Genomic DNA, 24812 nt, shown 5'->3' with positions numbered 1-24812 from the left:
GGTAGCTGCTACCAATATGTCTGAATTATCAAAAGGTGCCTCCCCCCCTCCCAGCTGTGGACTGCAAAAATGTGCCCCATTTGAGTGGGAGAACCACCAAAAAGGCATTTGTCCTGGAACAATGACTTGGCTAGTACTGTGAATTTTATTTTCCCTTACTTCCCATTCTCCATCCCATCAACATCCCACACAATGTAGATTTTTCTTCATGCAGATATGACCAGTAAAGCTGTATTTATGTAAGCCAAGTTTAAGTGTTATGTGGCAGAAGACTGTCTAATCTGTAGCTGTATTTTACATAGCAGCTTTGATTATGAAGTGTTAACCTAGGAACTTTCAGTAAATTGCTGAACTTTTCAGTGTCTTTGCAGTACGGATATAAATAGTACCCACTTCAGAGGGACCTTGAAAGGATCCAGTTAATATATCATAGTTGCTTACAACATGCCAGGAACATAATAAGTACTATTATTATTATTGTATTCACAAGTTTATTAATATTTTCTAACAACTGAAAACTGATTCTTGCCAATGCTCTCAAGTAATCAGATATTAAAATTCATCATTCATTGCAAAGGTTTCTTTTACTTTGTAGTTTCTAGTAATAGGTGGGAGGAATGAAGTAATTACCTGAATGTCAAGTAAAAGAAATAATTTACCTAGTATGGTGCTTCCCTTGACACTAACAAAAGGAAATAAACTAGTAAAACTGAATTGTCTCTTTTGAATTAAAAATTAAATGCAAATTACACCTATGTAGTTGCATTTTCTATTTTTGATTTGTATCTATATTTTAGCATTGAGGAAATAAATGTAAAATATTTTTTCTCCCTACCTTAGATAGTATAAACAAGCACAACCTTCTCTTTCCTCCAAGCCCTCCTGTGCTTCAGAGGCTTCGAGACACTAGCTCAATGTAGACCGGTCCTCTAGATAACCAGATACATAGCAGAGTAGGAATATGACTTGTTCCCTTTTTAAATTCATGTCTTCTCAGAACCTATATTGTCTTTCCCAGGAAATCGGTCATTGGGACAGATGAAACTTCACAAGAATCACTGGCTGTCTCCTTAAAATTTAGGCTACTAAACATATTTTATTTTTATATTTTTAAGAAAAATGCAAATGAAAAATATAAGTGGTCTTTCACTGTAATTAATGATTCATATATATTAAAACTACTAGGGTGAATACTCAAACTCATTCATCACCTTATTAATCTCAGTAAGTATAATTTGGCTTACATGCATATGATATGTCTTATTGCCCCCAAAGCCTTGCTGTTTTGAAGGATTATAAAATCATTGGCTGTAAATATTAACCAGATTCTATTATAATTTGATATCTATTTGTGATATTTGTAGACACCGTTAATTATATGCCTAAGAGAACTTGCATAGCTAACAGATCAGACTGGGCTATATAACAAATTACTTTGTTATGAATAAGTATTATGATGACATGAGTGCAAATGCAGTAAGTATCCTATGCATGGACACATTTTATATTTGAGATTCACCATTTTATTTATATCTAGTATTTTTCACTTTTATATTTGTGATTGTTAATGAGGCAACAGTGATTTCTGTGTTTCTTTTCCTTTCTATGTGTCTTCAATATTCTGAAAGTATATGGTAAAATAAGAGTATCTCCTGTTTTAGGAAAATCAGTTCAATACACAAAAGCAAAATGGATACAGATTTTAAAAGTGAAATATTGCATCAAATAGATAATGTAACAATGCTACTAATAACCTGATTCCTTGATTCCTCAAGGAAGACCAAGTAACTTTCAGAATGAACTTTCCATTGCAATATGAGATATATTAAATATTGATCTCTAGTCAGTCTGGGGCATATGTTCTTGCTATAAATTGTTAGCAGGAACTGAAAAAGAAAAACCTTTAAAATGCTTGCCCAGTGAGTCCTGCTTATGTTTTGCTCTTAACTTTGTCCGTTTGTTAGGAATCCTTGAAATCATCCAGGCTGTTGCAGCCAACTGTACAATAGTAAAAATGGCGTTATTACTATTGTTATTATTATTATAATTTTTAAAGATCTCTTCACAAAGAGGGTTATTTATGTAGAGTAGATTTCTTATTTTTATAGAATATGATCTTTCTCCCTTTATATTTAATTTATAGTTAGCAGTATCCCATACTGCTTTGTTATAAACCAAACAAGCCACAGTGAGATACCTTGATAACTTCTAAATATGGTGCTATAGAACATTTCCAATTAGTTTTAAAATACTACTATTTTGTGTAAGTTGCTGAGGATGTAATTTTTTTATTTTAGAGAACAGTATCTTTTTTGAGAACTAAATATGAATACTCCAACTTATCTTCAGAAATTACTAGTGTTCTTTTCTCTGCTAGAACACAATATGCTCCTTTTTAGCCTTCATAAATTTGAAATTTCTCCATTATTGTGTGTAACTGTCATTTTCTTATTGTACACTGTTCACTATTTATTATCCATTATCTTTATATCGATGAAGAACTTGGGTTTCTTGGTAACTTGTCCAAAATCATGTGGTTAATAAAGTACAAAATCTAAATTCCAAACAAGGTCTTTCTGACCAGAGAGCCCTACTTACAGCAATAAAAATTTTCATTATTTTCTTATGATGACAACTTTTCAGGAAGCTTACTGAGGATTAGAATTAGAGATCTTTTCCAAGAATGTATTTCAGAATGATTTTTATTACCTTGTATGGAAATAAGTTGTTCTTAAAGCACAGTTATTCACATCTTTATTTCTTAATTGCCTTGATATAATATTCATTTCCTTTCACTTTATTTTGTTCTAAGCACAGTTCTTTAGTATGGATTCATTCATCCTACTCACTTAGGGAAACTGTAAGATATTGTGAGTAAATTGGGAGATGGATTGACAATACCATTTTTTTACAAAATGATTTGATATTGAATATGCAGAATTACTAACTGTTTAACTATATGTTTAAATATAACTGCAGGACTTAGGTTGCAAGAATTTATGATCATTCTTTTTCCTGGAAGTTCTCAAATACCCAAAATATCAAGAAATTTTATTAGTAGAATCCTTTTCTCTTTTATTTTTAATTTCTTGTGTTTCAGTAAAAGGATGAATATTTTGATTAGAGAAAAGATTATGTTAAAAAAAAGCTTGTAAATAGCTTCTGCCTATAATAATTTAGTAATAGAACCAAAGATATAACTTTTCCACATCTCTATATTCCTGAATTTGATGTACCTTGAACTGTGTTCTCTCAGAGGGCAGTATAATAATACTGAGAAAAAAATTGAAAATTTATTTGAGTTGATTTCAGTTAGGCAGTGTTAATGTTGTAAGTTAAACTTATTAGTTTCATGTGCTAATTTCAAGTTGAAAAAAATCTATGAAACATCTTCTAATTCAAAATCTAAAAACAAAACAAGACTGAACCTCTCATCTGGAAAAATGGTCCTACTATATTATAAACATAAAAGTTGTAATGGCATAAATGCAATATATAATATCCAAAGTTAATTGAGTCATCACTTGTTCTGATTTTTTCTAAGAAATAGATTATATTAATTTATATCTGCTATTCTGAAAGTGAATAGAAGCTAGTTCATTTACATGGAAAATTAAAATGTGGAAATAGGATATATTTTTAGCATAAATAAAATCTTATTAGGAAAAAAAAATACTTAAATTGTCATTGCCAATAATTCTGTAGTATCCAAAAGCCCCTGTTTATTGCATAGTGAATCTTTCATTTTATATAGTTCAACCTTATATACAACATGCCATTTAAAAGTAAGTATTTATGTGATAGGCACTCCTTTGATCTTGTAATAGGCTTTCCTTATAACTTATTATTATAAAGGATGTGGGTTCTTCAAAAACCAAAACAAGTTACCCATCACATTCATAGAGTAATTTACAACCCCAGAAAATCACTGGAGAACCAAGATAGGTTTAAGATGATATTACAGATTGAAGGAAGAGAGTTAGTCTTGATGTAGGAAAATAGAAACAATATGTTTCCTGAAATAGCCTCAATCTAAAAACAGAGCTGAGCTGATTATGATTATATGAGAAAATAAGTTTTCTCTGAAAAACATTATCAAGAATCTCTGTATTCATAGACACGTTGTTTTAATTCATATCTACTTTTCTCTATATACTTTTTAAATAATGTTTCCAAATTTAAAATTCAAACTTTAGCTGGTATAGGCTTCCCCTTGTGGCTCAGACAGTAAAAAATCTGCCTGCAATACAGGAAACCTGAGTTTGATCCCTGGGTTGGGAAGATTCCCTGGAGAAGGGAATAGCAGCCCACTTCAGTATTCTTGCCTGGAGAATTCCATGGACAAAGGAGTCTGGCAGACTACAGTCCATGGGGTCTCAAAGAGTTGGATATGACTGAGCAACTAACACTAACTTTCACAGACTTTCTGCATGTGAGTTTGGATAATTTGCACACTATAAGTATGCCAATATAGGGCAAAAAAATCTATGAAAAGTTATATTTTCTTCAAATTGGTATTTTAGGTTGTTTAATTATTATATTTTCCTTTGTTCTAAAATTTGTTTCATTCAGCAAAAAATCACAAGAAGTTTGTGATTTACAAATGAATATAACTGTGGGAATAACTACATACCACATTCTATACACTACATTCTTACTAAAAAGAAATGTGATTTACTGCTTTTTTACCTGTGGTTAAGCACTTTGGGCCTATTATATTTGGGCTCAGTATTCTTGTTTTGAGTACTATGCCAAAGTATTCAAAATGTCTAAGTTAAAAGCATACAGAAATATATGGCTCTGACCACAAAAGATGAGTTTTAGAGATGAATGACTGAGTAGTATAGGTTCACCATTTCTACTTGCAGAGCATCCACCTCCTATTTTGTGAAGCAAAGACTCACCAAGAATTCTGATTTCCAACCCTGCCACCATTGACTTGAGTAGTCAAAAAACATAAGATCTCTGAGAAAGCTTGCTTTCAGCTAATTATGTAAAAAACAACAATGAATACCTAATGGCATAAGTTTCTTCAATAAAGTACAACCAGGTTGTGTTGCATTGCAGAGCAAAAAAAACATATATATATATATATATATACACACACATATATATACACATACATAAAATAATACCTTAAAGCTTTTAGAAGAAAATATATTTTAGATTTTAGATTAAAGGAGTTCTTAAAAATAAAATAACAAACATAAACTACAAGAAAAAGATAATATTCTCAGCTCAAAATTTAAACAGTACTCAAAAAAGGTGAGCTACTAGAAGGAGATGTAAACAGTACATGTAACAACAAAATGTTAATGCCTACATTGCAATGAATGTCTTCAAATTAATATATAAAATTCAACAGTCTAATATGTATGTGGGAAAAAGATATGAATCGGCAATTCTCAGAATAAAGAACACTTACAATCAACAAATATATGAAAAATTACTCCATCTCTCTAGTATTCAGGAAAATGCAAAGTATAAGGGTAGTATGATACATTTCATACTCTATCAAATTGGCAAAATGTCAGCCAAACAATACTAAATCCTGGCAAAAATTTAAGAAATATGGACTACTTGTGAAAGTGTGCATTGATACACATGTATTTGAAAAAACGGAAAATGTGGGCAACATATGACCCAGTAATTTTACTTCTAAGTATGTATTGTAGAAAAACTCATGTATCTAGACAAGAAGACATGTTTAAAGCCAATTAGCACAAAATAAGGGAAAAGAGAACAGGTAAAATCTAGGCCTCCTGACTCTAAAGCTCTGAATTTACATATTAAAATAGAGGCAACACCTCTACATTCAGAATATTCCATTTTATACTGAACTAACAATAATCCAGTCTTTACTCTGGAGACAACATGTCATTGAAATCCATATTAATAGATTTCCAGTGAATGAATTAGCTATTAAAAGAAACTGAAGTATCTCTCAACCATTTGAAAGAAATTTAATAGGCAGGTTGATTAAAATTTAATAGCAAACTTGTTGGCTATTAAAAGTGCATAGTGTGATAAATCAAGATGTCAGCTCTTCAATTTATGACTTTGGGAAAAAGTGAGGAACGAGCTTTTGAGTTTCAATAAAACATCTCTTCTTTGACACTTTGTAATTTAATTAATTGTTTGAATAAAAACAGTGGAAAATATAAAGATATGGTTTCTATGGTTTTAAAATTTGTATCACTTTTAAGGACACCATGCAGATTATTTTACTTATATCATTATAAAAATCTTGTTCTTAATATGTCTGTCTCTATTTTATAAAGTAGCCCTTTAAAATTGATTTAATCATTGCTAGCACTTTCAGTAGATTACATTTGTGTACTGATATTGTTTTGTTACACAAAAAAGCAGAAAAGTAGGAAACAAAATATTTCAAATAGAAACTGCCTATTGAATCAGTTCTCCATAGTTCTAGAGGTCTCTTTTATCTACTTTTATTTGTTATATAAATTAATATGTGAATATGAAAAATAAACTAACCGAATTTACAGAAAAGCATATGATGAAAAAGTAATACACTACTATAAGGTTGCTAATAAAATTTTGTTGAAACGTATTTTTGGAGAAGATGCTAAAATATGTTTGAAAGTCATTGACTTAAATATATTTAAGAAAAACTACCAGAGTAATTTTGGCCACCTGATGTGAAGAGCTGACTCATTTGAAAAGACCCTGATGTTGGGAAAGATTGAATGCAGGAGAAGAAGGAGATGACAGAGGAAGAGATGATTAGATGGCATCACCGACTTGATGGACATGAGGGGTCTGGGTAAACTCCTGGAGTTGGTGATGGACAGGGAGGCCTGGCGTGCTGCGGTTCATGGGGTTGCAAAGAGTCGGACACAACTGAGCAACAGAACTGATAGCTACTGATACTGACCAGAGTCATGTGTGACCTTGAATAAATCATGACTGTCTCTGAACCTGTGTTTCTTTACATATAGTGTGATGATGGTCAGTTCAGTTCAGTTCAGTCACTCAGTCATGTCCAACTCTTAGCGACCCCATGAACTGCAGCACGCCAGGCCTCCCAGTCCATCACCAACTCCTGGTGTCCACCCAAACCCATGTCCATCGAGTCAGTGATGCCATCCAACCATCTCATCCTCTGTCATCCCCTTCTCCTCCTGCCCTCAATCTTTCCCAGCATCAGGGTCTTTTCAAATGAGTCAGTTCTTTGCATCAGGTGGCCAAAGTATTGCAGTTTCAGCTTCAACATCAGTCCCTCCAATGAACACCCAGGACTGATCTCCTTTAGGATGGACTGGTTGGATCTCCTTGCAGTGGAAGGGACTCTCAAGAGTCTTCTCTAACACCACAGTTCAAAAAAGATTTAGATAATGTTAAAATCTCATTCCATTGTAAATTCTTGGTTATAACCTTTTTTCCATTGTTACATTGCCATTGATTAGGTGATATTTACATATGTAAGGTATACTTTGGATATTTCTGAATCATTTCTTCCAGATTTCTTGTTTATTTTAGGTCCCTTGTTAAAGAAAAAGACATGTTTTTTTTTTTTCCTGTATACCACTTTTCTTAAATATTTAAAAAGGAAGTAAAATCCACAGTACTTGCATTCTTGTATGAGCACAGTTGAGCACACAAACATACACCTATTTTGCGTTTAATTTTCACAACTTTGTAGAGACCATTTCCTGCTGAAAGAGTCCTTGCTTTACACTGCAATTAGTATTCTAAATTTCTATAGAAAATACATTATTGGTGAAACTTTTTATTTATACAAAATGAAGTCTCTGCTGTGGGACAGTATTATTATCTGAAGACAAAAGCACAAAGACATCACTCAGGCGTAACTCTGCTTTGTGTAAAACTATGACTTATATGCATTGGTCAATATATATAATGAAAATGACATCATAGAAGACAAAACAAATCTATGCCAAACCAAAGGAGAGAGAACGATGAGGGAATTGAATGGAGGATGAGGTATATTAAGCAGGGAGGAATCATCTGGGTAAAGCTATTTTATTGAATAAACCAAACAGAACATTTACTATGCTGTATATTTATACATAAGAATTTGAAAATTGACGTATATTGATATGTGACTAATAGAGAATGTTTGTATTCAATTGGTTCATTGAATCACCACAGTCTTAAATTATACAATTTTGTCCATTTAATATGATCAATGTGAATGTAAGTGCACTTTTTTTTAATGAAGTGTGAGGGGCGAAGGAGAGTGATAGTTCTAGTTATTTTAAGAGCTTTTCAGTATACTTTTGTTAGCCTGCTGTCAAGAAGAAACGTTGTTTGAATTATGTTTCTGAATCATATAATATAGATTCAAGTGATATCCAACTGTGATCTTGTTTCAGATCTGTTCTTTCCTTCACAATTTCAAAGCAGGTGAATCTGCCTTAGATTTTCAGTCCTCAATTACAGGTATCACATTGAACTAGCCTAGGCAGTGCTGTCATTCAGGGCCTCCCAGTGTCAGAACACATAGTTTAGTTTCCTAAGGAAAGAAATGTAGCAGGTTTGCGGTAAAAGACTACACATTTGAAAAGAATATACTCATTATTCCATTCAAACTTTACTCATTCAAAAACTTTTATATCAACCTCAATATTTAGATTTTTTTTTTTAAAAAAAACCTCTTCTTAAAATGACTACCTTTGATTTTACACTTAGTCTTTTTCAGTAGCACAGGGTCTGACAAAAAACTGTCAGAAAAACCTCTAAGTTTTCAGTGTGGAATATGAAAATCCTATTTTGTTTTCTATCATGCTTTTACCAAAAGTAAAGATTTTGTGCTTAGTCCTCTGTTGACAGCCTTCTTAATGAGCCATGTATGTTGAAATTCAATACTAATTCCTTTCCTATGGTTTTATTAAAGAGCAACCCCTTGTTTCTGATAGCAAATAATCAAGTTTGACTCGACTGTAGTCAGGACGTAATGAATCAAAGAATTAAAGAACAGCTATTTTTACATAGCCGCCTTAAACTGTTTTACCCTATTTAAGTTTTTTGAGTCATAGCAGTCTGTTCTGTTTTTTTCCCCTCTAATTATTATCTGCAGTTAATATTCAGGTACCATTTACTATTTACAAATAATTATATGAATATTGTCTTTGCTTTAATAGTTTCAGTATTTCATGGCAGGCAGTGCTGTTTCCCCGCCCCCCTCTAATTATTATCTGCAGTCAATATTCAGGTAGCATTTACCATTTCCAAATAATTATATGAATATTTATCTTTGCTTTAATAGTTTCAGTATTATGGTCATCAGTGTAGTATTGGAAGGAAAATAATCACAGTAGATGGCGAAATAGGTGGAGAAACAGTGGAAACAGTGGCTGACTTAATTTTTTGGGCTGCAGAATCGCTGCAGATGGTGATTGCAGCCATGAAATTAAAAGATGCTTACTCCTTGGAAGGAAAGTTATGACCAACCTAGACAGCATATTAGAAGGCAGAGACATTACTTTGTCAACAAAGGTCCGTCTAGTCAAGGCTATGGTTTTTCCAGTAGTCATGTATGGATGTAAGAGTTGGACTATAAAAAAAGCTGAGCGCTAAAGAATTGATACTTTTAAACTGTGGTGTTGGAGAAGACTCTTGAGAGTCCCTTGGACTGCAAGGAGATCCAACCAGTCCATTCTAAAGGAGATCAGTCCTGGGTGTTCATTGGAAGGACTGATGTTGAAGCTGAAACTCCAATGTTTTGGCCACCTGATGTGAAGAGCTGACTCATTTGAAAAGACACTGATGTTGGGAAAGATTGAAGGCAGGAAGAGAAGGGGATGACAGAGGATGAGATGGTTGGATGACATAACCGATTCAATGGACATGAGTTTGGGTAAACTCCAGGAGTTGGTGATGGACAGGGAGGCCTGGCGTGCTGCAGTTCATGGGGTTGCAAAGAGTGGGACACGGCTGAGTGACTGAACTGAAATCACAGTAGGAATTATACAAATGACACTCTTAAAAATTTTAATCAAAGTATAAAACTACTTAGAGTTGAAAAAAATGATTTTGTTTTAGTTTTCATCTTTTCACAATGTCATGGATTTCACATAAGTTTTTTCTTTAATTAAGGAAATATTTATTGATCTCTTAACAACTATCCTAGACATGAGATACAGAGCAGTGAAAAAAACCCTATGTATTCTCTGTTTTCTGGGGTTTACATTACAGTGAAATTAGCACATGAACAGGATTTTCCCATACATAGTGTTATAACTATCTTCCTCTCCACCTCCCACTATCAATTTATTTCTATCTTCAAACTGACTAACCAGTAGGCTTAACATTTTAGTGGCAAATTAGTGACAGATGGTCTGTAAACTTTGATCTTCTTGGAAGTCTTCAGCAATTTCACAGTTATTAGAAGGGGAGTTTACAAATCAGTAGCTATTTGGAGGGAAAGGGAAAAGACAGGTTGGACAGAACCTTGGAAAACAGTATCAGAATTCAAAGTGACCCAATTAAATTGGAGAAGCAGCCAGAAGCAAACAGAACAGACTTGGGCAAAAGACAAATGAAATGCGGTGCAGCTACAGAGAAAAGACATAGGCATAACTGTGCACATAAAAGATGAAGGAAGATAGATTCTGTGCAGGTGTTTAGATAAAAGATTGGGCATTAGCAACAAGCAGAGTTTTTTAGTACAGCCAGTGCTATCTTTCATAACTTAAATGCCTAAATGTGAGTGGGTACTGTGAAAGTAAAATTGTTAGTCCCTCAGTCATGCCTGATTCTCTGTGACCCCATGGACTGTAGCCCTCCAGATTCCTCTGTCCATGGGATTCTCCAGGCAAGAATACTGAAGTGGATTTCCATTTGCTTCTCCAGGGGATCTTCACAACCCAGGGATTGAACTTGGGTCTTTTCTCATCGCAGGCAGATTCTTTACCACAGAGCCACCAGGGAAGCCCAAAGATAGGCATCACATTCTAGGAAAATTGCACTTGTTTGGCACGCCAACAGGAAATATGGCCTTTTGAGATTACAACAGCTATGAGTGTCCATGAAAAGGTATTAACTTCTTACACAAGGTGAATCGAATGAAGCATAATTGTTGAGTTATTCAGATATCTCCCTCAAAATTTCAAACTAGCAAACTCATAGAGCTTATCCAAAACCTTATAGTCTTTGCAAAACATTGATCACCAAACTGCACATCCTGCTCTGTAGTTCCTATAACTGAGCCCATACTTCTTATAACTCTTCGGTTTCAGGACTAAAGTCAGTTTTAGTGACACTAATTATATTAGTTTTAAATGGTGCATGAGGTATAAAAATGAATGATAGTAAAAAAAGCCAACAATGTAAATAGTGATTCTTTTTCTGTCAGGAAGAAGGGTCCTTAACACCAACGATAAAGAGAAAGCTGATTTTAGTTTTAAGTTTAATTTTTTTTTAAGTTTTTATCTGGTTTTAGATTCAACAGCAGGTGGATCTCCAATAATGTCACTCATTAGGACTGTAGTTTAGTAGCTGATTCTTCCTTGCCCTCAGACTTGAAACAGCCTACCAAACTCTTGTGGTAGAGATGGATAGTGTACCATTTCAGCAACACTGTATCAAATACAGCTGTATGCCAATCCATTGCTGCTATTATTGCTGGCCTTTTCTAACTTAGCAGGAATTGATGATAAATAACAAAGCTTTAAAATTCAGTCTTCCCACATTAGTAGATTTCACTGATAAAAGTGCTTTAAATTTAAAATACATTTAAAGATTAGGAAACCCCTAAGAAAAACAGAACAGAAACTTTATGCTAGGAAAGCTAGAACCAGATGGATTATCTGTACAAATTTTGATATGGAACTCCACTTTTTGTTCTCTTATTATTAGCTTTTTTGAAAACCAAATTCTGAACAGAAACCAAAATTTGAGTCACCTGCTTCCTGCTTATGCTTGATTCTTCCCAACTCAATTGTTTACTTGTTCTCTAGGTCGTCTTTTTTAAATTATATTTTTATTATTTATTAAAGTTCAGGTAAATTGACATATTAGTTTTCAGTGTATGGCATAATTAACTTCTTGTATATATTATGAAATGGTCACCATAATGAATCTAGTTCATATTCATTACCATACATAATTAGTTTTCTTATGATGGTAACTTTTAAGCAGATTATCTTTTACATAGGCATAGGAAAAAAAAGGGATATTTTCTTTTATAAGCTATGTGAAGTAAGGAAAAAAAGTGACAAGCCATCTTCCCAGCCTACTGTTTGTTTTCCTATTACTTTAAATAATGTGTAGGAATGAGGGGAAATATATAGAAATGCACATGTAAGTCCCAGCGATAAAGATCTTACCCTTATTTGATCTATGAGAAAATATAGAGTTTGAATAATTTCATATTTTTAAGTTTTACCCTAGTTCATTTTAAGTTCTTATACCTTTCATTTTTTATTTAAATTTTCATTTATAGTAACTTTAGAAAACAATTACTTGTATTAGAAGACTAACCTTTTTCATTTGAGAAAAGGCTGCAATAATAAATATTACATAAATACAATTTACAGGTAGTTTGTTTTTAAAAAATGTTGGGCAAATCAAATCCTGTCTCAGTCAGTTTATCTTAAATTTGTGCAACCTCAGCAATGTCCGTGTTTAAGATTAACAGTATTCAGTTTCTTATCTGAAAGACCACTATAGCCAACTCATTTTAGCTTTCCTTACTAATATACCATGTATTCAATTCATCAATGAAAAATAATATCCTGATGTACCCATTTTATAATAAGCTGAAGATCTGTCATCTCACTGTGTAAAGACATGTAAATGTATATGAAATACAAGTTTAACAAATATTCATCAAGCATATAGTAAGTGAAAACTTGTGTGCCAGTTCTTTGCAGAAGGTGTAGGATGTAAACATATGGCTTATTTCCTAATATAACTGAAAACTTTCAGCTCTTCAGATCAGACAAGCTTTGCCTGGCCATGAAATTCTCCTGGCCAGAATATTGGAGTGAGTAGCCCTTCTCAGGGTATCTTCCCAACTCAGAGATCGAACCCAGGTCTCCCACATTGCAGGCGGATTGTTTACTGTCTGAGTCACCAGGGAAACCCAAGACAAGGTTTATTGTCCTTTAAATCAAGAGTTCACTTTCCCAATTTTGAGGTTAAAATATTTATTTGACTGGTAATTTACTGTATAACAGTATGATTAAAAAAATTAAAACTGCCATGGAAAGTTTTCCCTTTTCACTTTTTTAACATTTTTGTGAGCAACTGAATGTTCCTATTTTATGCATTCAGTATAGATTACTTTTTGAGACAGTTGTAGATTCACTTGCAGTTGTAATGAAATACTACAGAGAGCATGTACCTTTTTCCCAGTTTCCCTCAATAATATCTTGTAAAAGTATGCTACAGTGTCACAGCCAGCATATTGACATTGAAATTTCCCACCAATTTTGCTCAGATTACTTCAGTTTTACTTGTATTTAATTGTATTTGTGTGTATGTGTGTGTATTTAGTTCCCTGTAATTCTATCATAAGAATGAGTGAATGAGTGAGTGAGTGAAAGTCGTTCAGTTGTGTCCAGCTCTTTGCGACCTCATGAGTAGGTTTGTTTATCCACCACCATAGTCAAGATACAGAGTCATTCCATCAAGGATGCCTCATGTTGCCCCTTTATGACCATGCCCACCTCCTTCCCACTTGCATTTTTCAACCCTGGAAGCCACTAATCTGTTCTGCATTTCTATAATTTTGTCATTTCTAGATTATTACATACATATTTATGGAATCATTCAGTGTAAATCTTTTGAATTGTCTCTTTTACCCAGTATAATTCTCTAGCAACTCATCCAGGTCATTATGTGTATTGATAGTTGTTCAGCTTTATTTCCGAGTAGTATTCCATGGTATGGATGTGCCACAGATTGTTTAACCACTCACCAGATGAAGGACATCTGGACACTTCCCCATTATGGACTATTAAGAATAAAGCTGCCATGAATCTGTAGGTTTTTGTGCCAGCATGAATTTCCAATTCTCTGGGATAAAAGTCCAAGAGTACAGTAGCTGGGTGGTATGGTAATTGTACATTTATGTTTTTTTAATTAATTTATTTATTTTAATTGGAGGCTACTTTACAATATTGTACATTTAGTTTTATAAGAAAGTCCAAACTACTTTTCAGAATAGCTGTACTACTGTATACTTCCATCAGCAAAGTATGAGTGATCTCATTTCTCTTTATCCATGCCAACATTTGATGTCATCACCATTTTTAAGTGTATAGTGATATCTCATTATGGTTTTAACCTGTTATTTTCCTAAAGCATTCTTTCTCCTTTTCTCATTATGAACTTGTTTGCCGCCTGTATACACTTTCCCATGACACATCTGTTTATACCTTTGGTCCATTTTCTAATTGAATTGTTTTCGGTTTTGTTTGTTGTTGATTGTTTTTTACTGTTGACTTTTTGGAGTTCTCCAAAGTCCCAGATATCCCAGATACTAGTCCTTGTTGGACTGCAAACATTTGTAAATTGGCTTGCAAATATTTTCTCCTGTTCTATATGTTATATTTTCATTTTCTAATATTTATATATTTAAATTAATATACAGTGTTTTCAACCTACCCTTATACAGTTTGTATTTTTCTTTCTTCAGTGATTTTTCATTTATCATCTAACATAAATACATATATATCTATGATTTTCGTATATGGCCTAATTCTATTTAATAAAACTGTTTTCTAAAGTTTTTGCCTTTTTGGTTAAATTGCTATGAAAGATGGGAAGTTGTAATGCATGCTGACAGTTTGGTAGAGACTAAGTACTTCTATTCATAAAGAAATGAAAGAGTTTAACTTTCTTACTTTGCTATGCCAAAACCCACCAGTTGGAAAATGGAAAATGTAATTATATGTATTGGTTGATACCAAGAACTTAATATTTAAAGTATTTTAGAATAATATCCTTATGATCATTTTATCAGCTCTGAAAGTTCACCTAATGCTTACTATGGTGAACTAACAAGTATGATTGCATTTTATTTTATTTCAATTTGAATAAGTCTTCTTCATAGAATTGTAAGTAATGTCAAAATCTTCTGTTGTGTCCACAACTGCTCTCCAAATGAGTGTTTTATCATAAATGTTGCCTTTTATTATTTTCATTGGAAACAACCCAGTGGTTTCTGTGATTGAATGAATATTTTATTTTAGCTTTTCTTTCTGTGTTTTAAACTTTCTTTAAGCTTTTGTGTTTTGTGTTTTGTTTATATGGAAGACTATATTTTGCTTTTTTAAAAAATCTTTCATTTTTAGCAAGCATGGGAATATATTCTTGCTTACACTCTGGGAAAGAGAACACCCTAAATGTGGCTTAACATTAAAAATCATCTTCTTTCTTTCCCATTGACTCAGATATGTGCATTGTTGGAAACATGTGTGCTTTAAGTGGCATATATTTTTGAGTCTGACTAGCTGCCTGCCTGTGATCAGGACTATATCAACTGTTATCATTCTAAATGTTTCCTTTCTTTTTTTCAAACACATTTGCCTGATTGACCTTTTTTTTTTTTTCTCTGTCTTTCTATGGGGCTGCTCCAGGAGCCATGGCTAATCATCTTATAAGCAATGCTCTGCTTCGTCCGCATGGTACTAACAATCCCTATAATACATTGCTTGGGGAACCGGCGGTCTGTAACAACCCTTCTGTCAGCATGTACAACGCACAAGGTGTGCTGGAGTTTATCTTAATTTTTTCAAGTGAAAGTCCCATTTTATGTAGCTTTTATGGCCACATTCTATTTTTCTTTCCTTCTTCCTGCCTTTTCTTTCTTTTGGAAGCAGACACACAGACTCTTTTCACCTTTCACCCTTCTAGGTGCTTTTATTTTCCATTTTCCTTAGGTTTTCTTTAGTAAGAAATGGATTTTTTCCTTCTGATAAACAAATGCTTGATTCACCAATATGTGTTTGTTCTCTGTAATGTTATAAAATGTTTTGTGGTTTGTCAGTACTTTTCTTGTTGTTGATTGATTTCCATACTAAATACCTATGTATTCATTTTGAGAAATGAGCTATTTGCCTAAGGTAAGTAAGATAAAGAAGACTTGATTCAGTGATCTTAATGCTATAAGATCAAGAAAGTAATCTTACTCTCTTCTACCATGAAACACACTCTAGGCACAAATATCAGTACTAAAGAAAGCACTTAGATCAACTTCATGGAAAACACTGAAATAAGCTGTGGAGGAAAGAACAGTGAACTGAACAGTAACAGATCAAGTTCTACCCGATCTTAATATTGCCTATATGCACTGACTCAGGAAGGTCGTGAAATGCTTTTTCTACTGTGGCTGCATGTTAACAGCAAGGGTTTTGGATATGGCTCCTCTGTATATCCTCCAACTTTAAATTATATCTCAGATAAGCATGTCTCTTTAAAACCACTTACAATCTAAGCATTTGTATGTGACACTATCTTTTTTAAGATAAAAATATATTGGGGCACAAGAAATTAAAAATATTCGTATCATAAGTAAAGTGACCACATAAAAAAATTACTCAAGTAAAAGTTTTATAAAAGAAAAAATTTAGTCAGTGATCCAACTATTTAAAATTATATTTGAAAATAACTCACTATAACAAAGAGACTTCAATAGTTCCTTCAAGCTGGACATGATAGATTAGATATATTTTAACTTTCCTAGGCAATCTTGAGTAAAATGTCTATTATCCTTTTTTGGGAATGTGTGTGTGTGTGTGTGTGTGTGTTTCCTTCTCAGTCAGAGGTGAAAAATTACTGGCATGAATGTGAAAACTTGGTGTGAATGTTTATTCCAAAAAAAAGCATTTTTGTTGCAACATGGTCTTTGGATATCTCTCTAAAATCATCTGAGTTTCCTAGGTGACAGAGACTTGTTAGATACAAAAGACGATTATAAATGGTTTCAAAAATTTCAAAGCCAATAATTCAGAAGTGACTTCAGGAATATAGTCAAGTGGTTTGTCAGTAGGAAAAATAATTAAGCAAACTGTTAATTTTATCCAGTTTCTTAAGATTTACACCTGAGAATCATAGACCTAGAATTAAAAGAAGGGAGAGAACACACTGAATCCTCTTTGCTGTACTATGGACATTCTGTCAGCGTGTGCTTAAGTATTTCCTCTAATGATGCCCTTCCTAGCTCAGGATCTTAAATATTCAATTGTTGAAATGTTCCATTTGTTATAAATATTTTTCTTTCCACCAAGCCGAAATTTGCCTCTGGCCATGATGCTTAGCTTTGCCTTCTCGAACAAAGATGAGCAAAGCATTTTTCTGCTGTCTGTGGCATCCTTAAATACTTGAAAGTAGTTAATCTGGCTTCTTTTAGTCACCTTTTTATTCTAGTAAAGCAGCCTTAGTGCTATCAATGGAAGAAAGTTTCTTCATGGTTATCCCCCTTTATATCATTTACCGTTTGCCAATATCCTTATTTCGTTTTAGCATTCAGTGGTGTGTATATTACACAATGCACCAAATGTGGTTTGGCAGAACAATTCTGCAGACTTTACGAAGGCTTGTATGGGGCTTTTCTTTATTTTCATTAGTCTAAATGACAGATAACCATGTCATTAGAAGCATTTTAAAGTGTGCTGACATATTAAGTTTTGAATGATACTAAATGAAGATTTACACCATATTTGCAAATTATATCTGTTCTACATTATTCACCTTACATGAAGAATTGTTGGAAATTGGTTTAAAATAAGTAATAAATTTAGATCACATTTTATTTAGCTCTTTTGACTATTCAGATATAATTTCTAATGTCATACATAATGAAAAAGTAACAATCATTAATCTGTGTTTTCCCTAATTCAGTATTTGCCTTCTTGTCTTACTTTATTACTGGCATTCTAAATTAGGAGATTTTTCTAAGGATGGAACACTATTATATAAACACTTTCAAAGTGAATTTTTCATGACAAAATTTAAAATAATACCATATAAATCCAAAGTTTTATTCCCGTCAAGCCTATTACTGAATATTACTATTAAGATTATCAATAAATACACAAAAGTTACTTCTGAATGGATTTGTTGTTTATGCCAGTAAACTACATTTGGCTGACTTTTCTTAAAAATAGAAGTAAATAATTTTATTATTGGTTTTCAGAATCAGAAATGGAATTGTTCAACTACTTTATGTTTTAGTATTTTTTAAGATGTTAAGAAAATCTGGTAGTGCTTAAAATGATGTTTTACCACTGACCAAAAATAAAACTTGGTGACTATCATATTGCTACTAATCTTATGCTTTCAGATGAATGCACTTATATTCTTACTGGCAAGGTGAAATCTTACATGAAATATAGGTGGCTCGGTATGTACTGGAGTGGTTTATGTTGAATTACGACGTGGTTCTGTTCTGTTGGTCCTTTAATTCTGTTATACCAATGCCATCCAAGCAAAGAAGCATTTGGATTTAAAGTATCCATTTTTGTTTTTTATATTTTTATTTAAAATATGTAAAGATATGTTATAGTGTTCCTGATGCATATAGACTTAGGAACAAAAATGAATAATATACCTTTGTTAGATTGGATTCAGATTCTCTTTGTGGAAATATTTAAAACTTCGTGCATAGTATTTCTGGACCATTATCTTCCTATCAGTATTGGATAGTTCAGTTTTTGTTAGATAAATCTTATTATAGATTAACCTGTCAACAAAATGAAATATATAGAGAAGTCATGCTTTTACAAGTTAATTTACATTTTAAGGTGACTTAATTCAATTCTAAAACTTTAAAGAAAGACATATCTTTAGGATGGGATACATGAAGAATACATTATAGTTGTCAAGAATACAAGGTTATAGTATAAAGTATATAATTAAATATTCTGTTACAGCTTTCAAAGTCTAATGCAAGATGTGAAGAGAAGAAGGTAGAGGAGAGTAGTGCATGAAGTCAATCAAGATTCCCCTTCTGATCCCAGTTCTGCCACTGTTAGCAGAGGGGTGTTAGATAAGGCTCAGTCTCTCTTGGCTGCAGCTTCCTCATCTTGCAAAGCAGGAGCTGAACTTCAGTTACCTCTCCTGTGCTTTCCACTTCTAAAACGTTATCATTTACAGAAGGGGCCATAATGAGCCTACAAGCAATTTACATCTGTTGCTATACTAATTTGGCTTTTTATTTCAAATTCTTCTTCTTTAAAAGAAATTTTCTCTGCATTTTGACATATTGTTGGTCTTTTGCTGAGAAGCAAATCAACTTTTAAAGTACAAAAACAGTACCTCTAAAGCAGTGGTTAAATTGTAACAAGTCTGCATCTCTTGAAATTATCTAGCCCAGCGACTTTGCTGGTTTTTGTTTTGTGATGATTTAATCCTCTTATAAAGAAAATCAGCAAGAGCAGTTTTTTGACTGGATTAAAATATGAGAATTTTTTAAAATAATGTTTTTATAGTTGTTTTTAAAGTATTAACTTTTAAAATGTTTGATTGCATATGACTATGCAACAATCCAGAGGAAAACTTGATATTGATTGGTGATATTTTTTCCCTTCACATTTTCATGATACAGAATAATGGTTGGATTTAACATTTTTCTTTCTCCATAGTTATACAACTTTTGAATATGAGCTCCAGAAATGACAGTATTGATCAGTATTATTTATAAATGATAAAAAGCATTTGTATCGGTACAGTGGGAAAAAAATAACCTTTGTACATGAGAAGATACATAAGAAAACAAACATAAAAACTAAGAAAAGTGTTTTTCTTTTCTCTCTATACAAACTAAAGAATTTACTAACAATCTAACTGAAAAAAACTTAAAGTGACATTCCTTAGAAGCAAGTATGTCGTAACACGTACACACAAATATATATGTAATATTGAATTAAAATTGTGGAAAATGTCATGGCTTGCCCTCAGGATTTTACTCTCTTTGGTTGGTGTGATAATTTTAACTTTAAAATAAATGTGTATTTGTTTGAAATTTACAAACTGACTAAACGCTTATTACTCATTTTATTAGCATGTGTTATGGGGGTTTCTTATTTTCTAACATTTCAGTATTTTTAATTATGATAAGCCATGTAACACAGACTCATGAATTTTGGGGCAGTGGAATTATTTCCTTTGACTCTTTTTTCTGCATATCATCAATTTGCTTTTTACTCATGTTTCTTCTACTGTCGCTGTAAGCTTACTTGTTGTTTTTTCTTTCCTTTTCTCCATGCTGTCGTTTAGAGCCCTACAGAGAGACAAGTATGGGAGTAAAGCTAAACATTGCATATCAAATGTAATTTTTTTTAGTTCACTTTTATTGCATCACATATAGATGATGTAGTTATTAAAAACAGTTCATCTCACAATTTAAAAACTAAAGAACCTATAAATCAACTTATATAAATATATGTTAACAGAGATTAGACGCTTTTGTTGTCTGATTCTTTTATCGTGTCACGTAACATAGTTGTTAAGTCTCATGTAATGTTTGTGTGAGTTAAATTGTTTTTAAATTAAGCATTTATTTTTGCTAAGTAATTCATAAACTTTTAATTTTCATTACTACATTCCATCACACAAATACATGTCACGTAGAATGTATCCACCTTCTTTTAGTATGGCTGTTTTCAACCTGTACCTAATGCATTGACAACAGAAATAATAAACACGTTTCAATGCATCAGTTGCTCAACCATAACCATCAAGCATACCATAGCAGCCTCTGCAGCAGCAATCACCCATCACATATGGCCCTTTAAAAAACATTTACTTTTATTTTTTCTTAACATCGTGGATTTGTCTACAAGATATCTTATAACATGAAAATAAATCGCTTCACCCTATGTCTGTGATGGCTGCTTTTTTAATGTATTCAGTGCATTGTTATTTTTGAAAACTGTGTTACTTGAATACAGAGTATGCATCAGAAGTCCATATAAAAATTGATATATTTGGAACACTTTATTTAAACCAGTAATGAACTAGCTCACTTTTGGTAAACATAACTGCATCACAGATATAGAATGAATGCTATATTTTCACAAGTTAATGATGTATTGAGAAGTTTAATGGAATTCTTAAAAAAAAATTGTTCTATAAAGAAGTACCCTTATTTAGCAGTATTGGTTAAATGTTTGTGTTTTATTTTATTTTGTGGTTGCATTTGAAGTAATTTATGTAACTATTATTGATTCTTGGTTTCTTGTTCATTCAAGAAAATGCAAAAATCTTGAAGAAGCATATGGTCAGATTTATATCACTGCAGCTGTATCTTCCCAGAATAAGATGTTTAATCTCTTCTAAACCCAAAGTTTAATATGCACACAAAGTCATCACTCATTATGAAATGGAATCTTAAATACTGACACTATGTTTTTAGGAATTAGATCCCATGTTTTATACATTCTTTTGTAGAATTATCTAATGACCCTAACAATTACTAATGGATATATAATAGTAATCAAAGTGCTTATAACAGAAAAAAAAAGGAAAGTAAATCAAAATATTTCTGTTTTGAAAGTTCCCATTTGCAAATTATTTTGGTGTGCCATTTATTTACCTAGGCATTATTTAATAACTATATTATTCTGACAAATTTAACATAATCCTTTTGTGGTTTTTGTATAGGGATTTCTCAGTTTTACAAAATTACATACCAAATTATTAGATAGTGCTTGAATCTTCTACTTTGATTAGTACATTCAAAGTACCACACCATGAATTATGTTAATTCTATACCTATTTCAATGTTAAGACAACACATAAAATTAAAAGGTAATGAATTATTGATTGACTTTGGTGTGTATAAATTGAAAGCTGTGAATGGCTACAGAAAATTTTGTGTTTTTTTCCTAACTTATAACCAAATACATTTCAAATAGTGTCAGGCAATGTTTGTATGGAACGTTATAGGGTTTTGTGCAAATTTATAGAGTTTTAAAATTCTTTTAGAGATTTACTGTAAATACTTATTTTCTATTTAAAAGATTTCTATCAATTGTCCAAGTATATGTATATATATTTATATAGATATGTATATATAGATTTAATAGTACTTTTTTATTTCCAAACATTTTATACTTAATTCAAATTGCTACCAATTTATACATACTTCATAGTCGGGTGTTTCTGCTTTTGTGTCTCTGTGTATGTGTTCTATGGCCAATTGGACATGAATGTCATAATGTTTTGTGATCTTTTTCAGAGGGGCTTCTGAACAATGCCAGGGATACAAGTGTCATGGATACTCTACCACTGAATGGTAACCATGGCAATAGTTACAGCATTGCCAGTGGTGAATACCTGAGCAACTGTGTGCAAATCATAGACCGTGGCTATAACCATAACGAGACCGCCCTAGAGAAAAAGATTCTGAAGGAACTCACTTCCAACTATATCCCGTCTTACCTGAATAACCATGAGCGCTCCAGCGAACAGAACAGGAATCTGATGAACAAGCTGGTGAACAACCTGGGCAGTGGGAGTGAAGATGATGCCATTGTCCTGGATGATGCCACCTCCTTTAACCATGAGGAAAGTCTGGGCCTGGAATTGATTCATGAGGAATCAGATGCTCCTTTGCTGCCCCCAAGAGTCTACTCCACAGAGAACCATCAGCTACACCATTATACCAGAAGGCGGATCCCCCAAGACCACAGTGAGAGCTTTTTCCCTTTGCTAACCAACGAGCACACAGAAGATCTCCAGTCACCCCACAGGGACTCTCTCTACACCAGCATGCCAGCACTGGCTGGTGTGCCCACTGCAGAGAGTGTTACCACCAGCACCCAGACGGAACCCCCACCGGCCAAATGTGGCGATGCTGAAGATGTTTACTACAAAAGCATGCCAAACCTAGGCTCCAGAAACCACGTCCATCAGCTACACACCTACTACCAGCTAGGTCGCGGTAGCAGTGATGGGTTTATAGTTCCTCCAAACAAAGATGGGACCCCTCCAGAGGGAAGTTCAAAAGGACCAGCTCATTTGGTCACTAGCCTATAGAAGATGACAGAAATTTAAGCCAACAAGACTGCTAACACCTGATAGACTGTGCTGAGTTGATATACGCAGTGGTAATAATGTGTGTTCTTTTAAATCTTTATGCTGTTCTTGAACGACAAACACAAACTCTCAGACTCCTTTTTTTTTTCTTTTTTTTTAAACTGGGATTTTTAGGTCAGCCCAGGGGAGAAAGATAACTGCTGAAATTCCCCTGTGCCCTCTCCTTTCTTGCCCTTCACCCCCCGCACCCAAGATGGAGACTTCATTATGTTAATGAACGAGATTTGAAGAAAATGGCACTCATTGTGGCCTTGTTGAATTATGTTGTGTTTGTTCTAACATCTCTGATGCTCTGTTACTATAATTACAAGGACCTGATTTTTTCAAAGGCCAGAGCAGTTGTTCGGAGTTAGTAACAATGCTGCATCTAGACTGGAGTGTTGCACAAACATAAAAGCAAAGCAAACTGTGTCACATAGTGGTTTTTAGTCATTCACAACCTGAATTCACCACAGTGGGAATAGCTGTGGTGTGCAAAATCAAACAACAAAATCAATAATGAAATGGAGGGGAATTCTAGAATTATATGCTAAATGCATATTTTATGATTTGCTGTATTAACTGATGATAAACTAATGGCAGAAAAAAAACTGAACAATTTCTATGTAATGTACAGATACTAGCATTGCACATGTAGTCTGCTTTCTGTTCCTCCAGAATTTGAGTCCTGTTAATGTAGTGGAAAAAAAAAGAAATTTTCTTTTTCTTTTGTGCTGGTCTTGCAAGTTTGTCTACCAGTAAGAGCAAAGTTTCCTTCCTTTCTTCTTTCTTTTCTTTCTTTCTTCATTTCTTTCTTTTCTTTTCTTTCTTTCGTTCCCTTTTTCTTTAAAATTTCACCTGGCAAAAAATAAATAAATAAATGAAGCTATCACTTTATAAGAATCATTTTCTAGTAATGCAAACAAATTATTTTTTACAAAAAAATAAAATAAATAAAATTAGACTTCCTTCCCTCACTATATATCTTTATTCAGTCAGAATATTTCCAAGAGCATTTTTGCAAGTTAGAGCAGGAAGAACTTTTATGTTTACAGTGCACATCTGTTGTAATGCAAAGCATATTTGGCAAGCAGTTCATCACTAAGACAGTAGCTATGATTCTAGAAGTCAAGAGATGTCAGTAGAACTAGTGGGGCTTCTGCATGTGAAAAACGGTATCCCATAGGTGTGAAAGTGCTGAATACTCAGTCTGATCCCTAAGTGGGCACCTGCACTACCAATTTTTAAAGGAAATACACTCAATTGTAGAAAGAATCAAAAGGTCAAGTTATTTTAAAGTGATTTAAAAAAGAAAACTCTTCTGTTTATTAACAGGAAAATTATTTATTTGACATGATTTTAAGTAATGTAGGATTATAAGAGGTAAATTAGCAGCACATACAATTTTTTTTTAAATTTATGATCCATTTTGTATGGTCTCAAAGTTGGATGACCTCATTACTAATATTTGTTGTAAAAGTGAAACTTGTTTGCCAACCAATAAACAACTGATTGAGATTTAGAAGATATTGTATTGATGTATGTACTATATGATTAATTATTCTTTTCATTTTTCTCACCTTTCTTCTGTTTTCAGTATATAAATTCTGCTAATCCTCTGTGGCCCAAATGAGCCGTGCTAAAGAAATCAATCTGCCTAGGTGAATAAACTAAGCACAAAATTAGTTTTTGCAGACAAAATATAAGAGAATAATGAGATGGGCATTTTTATGTTGGCTGAAATAAGATGCATAACTTACTTTCAAGCAGGTTAATATGTAGATTACTATGTGCTTATT

The 24812-nt window shown here is 33.0% G+C and overlaps 1 protein-coding gene across 11 annotated transcripts in view; it reads left to right on the top strand.

Moving 5' to 3' along the window:
* Positions 1-24538, top strand: part of ADGRL3 (adhesion G protein-coupled receptor L3) — a 949445-nt gene extending 924907 nt beyond the window's left edge. For 8 of the 11 annotated variants that reach the window (XM_086407653.1, XM_086407652.1, XM_086407651.1 and 5 more), the window contains one exon: positions 22175-24538. In XM_086407653.1, the coding sequence (XP_086263779.1) occupies positions 22175-22974 (800 nt within the window). In that variant the 3' untranslated portion in view covers positions 22975-24538. Of the gene's footprint in view, positions 1-15572; positions 15702-20211; positions 20264-22174 lie in introns of all 11 variants that reach the window. The other 3 variants (XM_086407655.1, XM_086407654.1, XM_086407656.1) reach the window with 2 other exon arrangements.
* The last annotated feature ends 274 nt before the right edge of the window (positions 24539-24812 follow it).

This window comes from Bos grunniens, chromosome 6 (assembly GCF_055505025.1).
Source record: "Bos grunniens cultivar Pamir isolate PY7600 chromosome 6, Bosgru_T2T1.0, whole genome shotgun sequence".
NCBI lineage: Eukaryota > Metazoa > Chordata > Mammalia > Artiodactyla > Bovidae > Bos > Bos grunniens.
Note: the sequence above shows the minus strand (reverse complement) of the source record. Positions and strands in the feature narration are given on the sequence as shown.